Below are 8,269 nucleotides of genomic sequence, written 5' to 3'. Positions count from 1 at the left end.
GACTTAGACTTTAGCTAGTTGACAAATTCTGACTTCAGCTGTAATAAAGTATATTTAGTATTTCTTCTTACTGTCATAAAAAATAAGAATATATTTACCAGTCAACAGTTAGAAAATGTTCTCTGGTTATAGGATGAAACTTGTCTCTATTAGCTAACATCTTCTTAACAAGTCAGGTTCCTCTAACAGAAACTTAAAAATACTCACATTGGTAATATTATTTTACACTCTGTAGGTCTAAATATTAATCAGATATTTATAATATTATTTTACACTCTGTAGGTTTAAATATTAATCGGAGAACAAATCATCTGTAATATTTAATAGTTTGTGTTAAATTTTAGCATGATTCAACAGATCTAAACTCTGTATTTATGCTCCACAAGCTAATATCTGCTAACCAGTTCAATAAATAACAGTGATTACATGGACTTTATCAGATTATTTTAATTTTAAACTGTTACATTATGTTCTGCTCAGATCACATTGAGCTAAATAAGATCAAATCTGCTGACTTGTTGTAAAATGAGAAGTTTTCCTGTTTATCTTCTGTTAATAAATCCATAACACAAACAGCTTTTCTGACATTATTTAAATCATTAGATAGATTATATAAACTGTAAAATRTTAATAATAATTGGATTAATATTATTATTAATAGTTTTAATGATTTCTACATCATTTTTTTCTGCTCTGTTTTCATCAACATGTACAGTAATGGGAAATCCAGAGTCTTGACCATTTAGCGTTAGCCGTTAGCTTCTCCAGCCGATCACACGGTCACGTGGTTTTTTGTGCGCTCCAGCTGTTCTCCTTGGTGTTTTCTTATCTTTGCCTTTGTGTGTTTATGTTGCCTGACAGCCCTTGTCCACAGTAATGTTCAGGTCTGTGTGTGCCACCAGTGTGACATGCAGAAGCTGACGGTTGAGGAGCTGAAGAGGCTTCTGTACGACACCTTCTGTGATCATCTTTCCATGAAAGACATCGAGAACATCATTATGACCGAGGAGAATCACATAGAGAACCCCGAGGACTGCCAAGTGGATATAGACAGTAAGGCTGAGGACTCTGTCCACCTGTGAAAACAGTGTTTCTGGCAGTGTTCATCCCCTAATATTGTGTTCGTGTAATTGTATTTTCTTTCCTTTTTGATGAGCTCTTTCATTTGGAAATAGCAATCAGATATCATTCAGGTGTAAAATATTCTACGATTCAACGTTCCTTCAGGTTTTTTTTTCTTTTTGTCTCCCCCAGGTTCCAGCCCAACGCAACAAGTCAAGCAAACCTGCGTGCGCAAGAGCCTGATCTGCGCCTTCGCCATCGCTTTCATCATCAGCGTCATGCTCATTGCAGCCAATCAGGTGCTGCGAAGTGGCATGAAATAGGAGCTGTGGCAGTTTTCGGCCTTGATTTCCATCTAAAGGCTTCATTAACGTAAAAGACAACTTTTTTTTTTTAAAAAAAAGGACAAATACAGACAATCACACAAGTGAGACACGTCGACAGATGACTGGAGAGTAACTGGAGCCGCAGAGGACACTAAACGTGTCTCGTCTTGACAAACGGACAGTTTCAAGAGCAAAAGGACCTCACATATAAAGACACAGCAATGTGTTTGTGGTGGACGGCCAACAACACATATCAACCGCCACAAAACAACCCGGAGTATCCGTTAGCTATGCGCGTTGAGCAGAGTTACATTCAGTTCGGTGGCAGCTATAGAGAGAAGTGTAGTGACTGTGCAGTTCTGTTTTTTGTCCAGTGTACCATGTGCTTCAATGTAAACAGTGGAAAGAATCAGTGAGAAAATGTCCAACTGTTGGTGAAATGCATTAACGAGGCAGAAGAATGCTCCAGGATGAAAGGTGCGGTGTGCTCAGTGCAGCGCGGCGCAACGTTGTCTCACATCCTTTCGGGAATAAGAATTGCTTTCTCAGAATCAAAGATCACAGGAAAGGTTTGCAGGGAGGCGATCGTGTGGATGGTTTCACTCATTCACAGCATTGCTGAGCTTCGGTGTGATCAGAACAAAGCAGGGTGAAGCAGGTTAACACTTCTTTAAAAACAGCACTGATGGATGTGGACAGACATGTTGTAAACACTTGACACCCTCAGCTTTGCAGGCCTCAAAGGATGACTATCATCTATGCATGAAATGCATGGATTTAAACCCTCGTCTTTGCACATTTGTGATAGTTCTTATCAATGTAGTAGTCATCATCACTGTGTAACAGAACTGTTGTCAAACAACTGTGAGCGAGAGAATTGATGCAAGGTGAGCAGTTGCAAAAAAAGCAAAGCATAGAACTATAAAAAGAAGGGCTTCTTTAAGAAAGGCGGGTTGAAAACAAACAGGAACTCTTGCTTAGTTATGGAGACAAAACGCCTTGGCAGGCAGCCGTTCATTTCACACCACCACAGGAGAGCAAATGTCTTTAAGCTGCGTCACTGAATAGTTTAAAATATGCATTTAGACTGATCTGGTTGGTAACAGGAATGTGGTTGTAAAAGAATGTACTTTGGTCCTAATTTCTATCTGGATGCATTGCTGTAGAGCAATAACTGAAATAAATGTGTCATCACGCTGTGGTCAGACAAACACTCAGCTGTCACTGGATCTACCCATCAAGAAGTGTTCTTTTTGTGCTGTAGGGTCTTGTTAATATGAGAGAGACTGTACCTCTGATGGGGACAACCTTTGGTTAGAATGGGAAAAGAGGACAAATAATTGCAATAAAATTCAAAACTCTTGAGAGCGCCATACATTTGACTCACTGTAGGTTTAGGTTCACATGCATGCTCTCTGGTGATTTTTAAAAATCAATTAAATTTATTTATTTATTTATTTATTTATGTATTTATTTATTTAATGTTGTTAATCAATTTTGTGCAAAAATCCAAGCATTACCAAAGCCACATTTGAAATCTGGGACTGCAGAATAGGCCAGTTTTACAGCAAAGTGAACAAAACAACAAAAGAAGCAAACAAGAATTCACATGAATTTTAAATTGAGAAGAAACCACACAGCCTCTATGGTGCAGTATGAGGGCCAAAATTAAGACTACTGCACAACCAGCGGTTACTTCATCCTAGTAGCCAGTGTTGTATAAAGTACCACAAAGTGATACTTGAGTAAAAGTACAAGTATCTTACCAAAAAATTACTTTCGTAAAAGTTAAAAGTCTCCTTTAGGAATATTACTTGAGTAAAAGTCTTAAAGTATCTGATATTTTTGTACTCAAGTATTAAAAGTGAAAGTATTGATTTAAAATGAGCAGTTAGATTTTCTGTAATGACATTTATTAGGAGGTGACCTCCCCAAAAAATGTAGAAATGACTATACTGTATTAAAATAATTAATTTATGTTAAATTTAGTTGTTTTAGTTTGTATATACAATTAAGTCCACTCTATCTAGGAGGGACAGTTTCTATGGATTGTATTTATTTTTTTACCAGAACAAGCTGGTAAGGAGTAGAAAGTACAGATAATTGTGTGAAAATGTAAGAAGTAGAAGTAAAAAAGTAGGCTGAAAAATAATTACTCATGTAAAGTATAGATACCCAAAAATTCTACTTAAGTACAGTAAAGAAGTATTTGTACTTAGTTACTTTACAGCTCTGCTAGTAGCAGGAGGTTATATCTATTCTTAAGCCAGCTGTTGATCTGATTAATGATAGGGGGGCATTGCTAACTGAACAGCTGACCCCGGTAACTGACTATTCATTTACGTTAGTATTGGAGAGGTTAGCGATTAGCATGGATAAGCTGGCGTAAGCATCGGAGAGGCTAGCAACTAGTCTTAATTTTGGCCCTCATACCGCACTATACAGCCTTGAGTTTATTGTTGCAACTTTATTCAAATCATGTTTTGCAAAGTTGTTTAATCAGAAAAGATTTAAGCTTAGTTTAAGCTGAGACAAGTAGAAAAGCTTAAAAAGTAAAAAGGATTTTCCTCACATTTAGAACCATATTGACTTTATGACACTGCAGCTGTTTAATGTAATTTAAAGCATCTCAAACCAACAACAAAATTAAGTTTCTTTTTTTGCCTGAATCTGTGAATCTGTGCAGGGTTTAGGATTATCTGATGCACCTCAGTAATTTAATCAGCATGTAATAAAGCAACAACAAAAACAACAACAACAAAAAAATACAAGCTGGTATATGTAAAAATTTTTAATAATTATTAATGACACCATTTGTCTTCATTTTGCACTTTAAGATGTGCTGCAGCACACAACTCACCGCCATGATTGTTCACCCACTTCCAGGAAAAAAGTTTATTTATTTTGTTACAAGAAAATGATGAAAAGGAATATTACTTGAGGGCAAGTGGTTCTGTCTAATTAGTTGTCTATGTTCTTAGTGAGCCAATGTTTTTTAGGGATTACACTGATATTTGTTTTCTTTGTTGCCTTATTTTTGTGGTATTGTGCGTCAAAATACAAATTTGCCCCACATGTTTAAAATTTATCAACAAAACAAAATGAGCTAGATTGTTTATTTTCTTTTTACAGACGGAAAAAAATAGCATTCAGAACTTGATGATATCCAGTTGAATGTTTCCTCCATCAAACTGTACTTTGATAAATGTCTCTGGATCTTGGAAAATTGTTTCTTGAACTCATAAACTCCGTTCATTGACTTCAGATGTTCTTTGTCTGTTGAACGGTATGTCACATGAATAAAACCACCAAACAACTGTGTCCATCTGTCTGTGGAAGAGATTTCAATTTGTCAAAAAGTAGGAGCTTGAAATGATTCGAAGGTAAGCAGTGGATCAGTTTCATGGTACTGATTGACATCCTGACATTTTAGAACGAAACCTATAGAGAGTAAAAGATTTTTGAAGGTTGGCTGAATTTATGGATTGCCCCCCACCCCAACCCCCACTCTGATTTTGAGAGACCTTTAGTGGTGCTTATGGCCCCTTCTGTCACATTCACCCCAGCAAAATTGCCTCTCAGGTTTTTATTGTCCACCAGTTTGGTAGTTTTCTTGAAATAACTCAAAAAACACCAAATAATTGCTACAACAACTTACTGGACACTTCAGGTTTGCAGAAAATCAATATCATTATTTAGCGCAACGAAAACTTTTACCATAAATAAAAAACTTTGCATCCCACTCCCTAATGAACTTCACGAAGTTGAACTGATCCAAATATTGGATGTTTTTACACAATTGTGCCATTAGCTTGAGGTAAGTCCGTTTTTAATGGCCTGCAATGGATGACAGCTTAAGTTTATCCAGTGAGGTGGTAAAATAAATACTCCTGCACTATTTCCATTTGGAAGAGTTTTTACTGTTGGCAACCAAACATTTTGTCATTCTTTGAGACTTCAGTATTGCCCATAATGCTACTCGTGACCTTCGTTGATTTAATGGTTATTTGAGGGTGTCCGCTTTACTGTCAAAATGAACCTGGTGCTACAGCCCAATTTAAAAAACGTTATGTGCTAATGTTATTTTCCAGTTTAAAAAAATACCCATCACTTATGGGAGGTTTATCAACACTGATTCTCACCAGTTAGTAGCCTTAAAGGGAACGTATCTGCAATATCCACTTTTTTTTAGCTGTTAAATACAATTTGTTGTGTAGTTGGAGTCTCTATTTTTGTATACTTTTTGGGTCATAACTTTTAACCTGCTTTAACCTCTATTTTCTGAGCTTTTACGTCAGTATTTGCAAGGGAGCTTTGAAAAAAGCTCTACACTTACCAATTACAATTTCATCGTCTTTATTCTCCTCTGGCTCCAACATGGACAAGTCTTCTGTTGTTGACATCTTTTAATTCATTTGTACATAAAATGTTTCTGCGCAGCTACATAACCATAAACCCCTCTATCAAACAAGAATGGACCACTCGGGCGGGTTGTAAAGTGCCTTGTTTGGATTTAAAGAGACAGCCTCAAAACGAGCTGATGTGAGACACAGCTCAGAAAAGGGGAGGGGCTTGTGAAGTTACAATAAGGAGGGACTCAGACCAAACCATTGCAGTTCTGCTTTAAATAGACCCGACTGAATGATTTAAATGTAAAAAAAGAAGAATTTTGAAACATTATCTGTAGTTTTTAAGAGTTTTTTTCAAACAATTCTCTGAAAAATGACATTACGGTGTAAAAGGAGGCTAACACTGAACCTCTACATTTTTGCTTGACACTGTTTGTTGGTTTGTCATCACTGTTTCAACTTAAACAAAAAAAAAAGATTTGAAAGCAGGATATGGCTTTATTTTCCTGATCTTCCACATGTATTGTCTTATTGCAAAAAGCTTTCTCATGTTCTTATACATTTGTTTAATGCATTCAATTCATTTTTTAAAAAAAAGGTCCTGACTCATTGCACAGCCTGGACGTGATTCCAGATTTTTATCATATATTTCAAATGTTCGAAATCACCGACCAGCTGGGCCTTTAGGACAGTATTTTCCAACCCTGGTCCTCAAGGCACACTGCCCTGCATGTTTTAAAAGTTCCCCTGCTTTAACACACCTGATTCAGATGACTGCAGTTCAACAATTAATTAGTTATCAATTGAAATCAGCTGTGTTGAAGCAGGGAAACAGCTAACATGCAGGGCAGTGTGCCTTGAGGAACAGGGATGAAAATCACTGCTTTAGGTGACGGACAAATGGTAGACAAGACAAAACATAACAGTGTTAAAATTAATTAGTTCAACAGCTGAGAAGAGAAATAAGGGTAAAGTTGTGCAAAGAAAAAGTACAAAAAATAGCTTCTTGAGACGAACAAACAGTGCAGCAAAGTGTTAAAACATAAAACTGCTAAAATTTCAAATACTTTCATAGACTCTTCCTCATATAATATCATTGTATTAATAGCAAAAGAGCTAGTTTCCTCAGTTATTGTTCAAAATGAGACTTAATCAAGATGTTTGTTGGTCCACACCTCTTCATCTCATCTATATTCTTGTGGATGTTTAAGCAGAAAGGATAATTATCTGCTCCCAATTAGGTGTTAAACACATTTGCACTAACCAACTAGGTGAATTGTCAGGAGACGTGCGGTGATGTTTGCCAGTCATTATTCTAAAGCTGCGCTGCCCATGCTGCATACAGATGATCATATTATGAAACACGCAGCGAGCTCTCTGAAGCTACAGTAGCTTAATTAATATCTGTGCATTCTGCAGCATTGTTTTCAGCTGGGACATCATCCATCACACCAGTCTGAAGTCTTTTCCCACGGTGACAAACTGATTAAAAAAGCTGCTTCAAACAATGGCAGTGGATAAAAATAGAGATATTTCTCATATATTTCTTAATGGAACCTGTTTAGCTTTATTGATGAAAACACAGATCTGTTTGTTTATGATTCCATTTTTTATTATTATTGTTGTGGGTTGGAACTACTTAAAAGTTTGCTGCATAATTAACAGACATTCACTTGTAAACAAAAGTGCAGAAAAATAATGTTTTTAAAGAGCGGGCGTGAGCTGGGCGGTATACCGGTTTGTACTGAAAACCAGTCTTATTTTTTGTAATGAGCTAAGTTTTCTGAATACACATCTGTGTAGCCTGAACATATTTGGAACGCTATGTCATGCTTACAGGTAAACTATTTCACGGGGGACATTTTTTCAAGCAGCACTGCTGAACAAGCTAGAGTCAATTCATTTAAAATTCAAAAATACTTTATTGATCCCAAAGGAAAGGAGCAGCCTTCTCAATAACTGGCGTGGAGTGTTTTTGTCACTTCAATTGAAAAAAAGAAGAACTTCCATTTTTGTCATTGCTGAACATAAAATACACCTCTTCAGTGACGTGCAGAGATAAACTTTTTGCACCAAGTAAGTTTGCAGGATCTCAATCACAACTGGACCCGCCTCCCCTCACTGCTAACGTGACGTTAGCTCAGAATGCGCAACTGATCTTTACAACCAGTTAAGGAAGAAAAGACAGAGGAGGGAAAACATGACAGACTATAAAAGAAAAAAAGTCAAGAAATAGTTTCTGTGTTGCAGAAAAAGAGCAACTTCAGCTGACCTTGGTTTGCTGAACAATAAGCAGTGTTTGTACATTTTAACATCAGCCTGAGCTATGATGAAATTTTAAAAAAAAAATGCCATCCTACATGTGATACAGATAAATACAACAAAAAAGCACCATGACATCATGTATTTTCTAGGCACATAGTGCAATTCTAAACCACAATCAAGTAACTATGTCATCTTTCAGCTGTTCTGAAAACACTATATATATACTGTATATATATATATGTGTGTGTGTGTGTGTGTGTGTGTGTG

The 8,269-nt window shown here is 36.5% G+C and overlaps 1 protein-coding gene across 1 annotated transcript in view; it reads left to right on the top strand.

Moving 5' to 3' along the window:
- cabp7a (calcium binding protein 7a) overlaps nucleotides 1–2,617 on the top strand; it is a 30,362-nt gene extending 27,745 nt beyond the window's left edge. Inside the window, exons 4-5 of the mRNA XM_014011129.1 lie at nucleotides 903–1,053; nucleotides 1,255–2,617. Of these exons, the coding sequence (XP_013866583.1) occupies nucleotides 903–1,053; nucleotides 1,255–1,385 (282 nt within the window). The 3' untranslated portion in view covers nucleotides 1,386–2,617. The remainder of the gene's footprint in view (nucleotides 1–902; nucleotides 1,054–1,254) is intronic.
- The last annotated feature ends 5,652 nt before the right edge of the window (nucleotides 2,618–8,269 follow it).

This window comes from Austrofundulus limnaeus, unplaced genomic scaffold (assembly GCF_001266775.1).
Source record: "Austrofundulus limnaeus strain Quisiro unplaced genomic scaffold, Austrofundulus_limnaeus-1.0 Scaffold77, whole genome shotgun sequence".
Taxonomy (NCBI): Eukaryota; Metazoa; Chordata; class Actinopteri; order Cyprinodontiformes; family Rivulidae; genus Austrofundulus; species Austrofundulus limnaeus.
The sequence above is the reverse complement of the archived record's forward strand: the minus strand, read 5'-3'. Positions and strand labels throughout refer to the sequence as shown.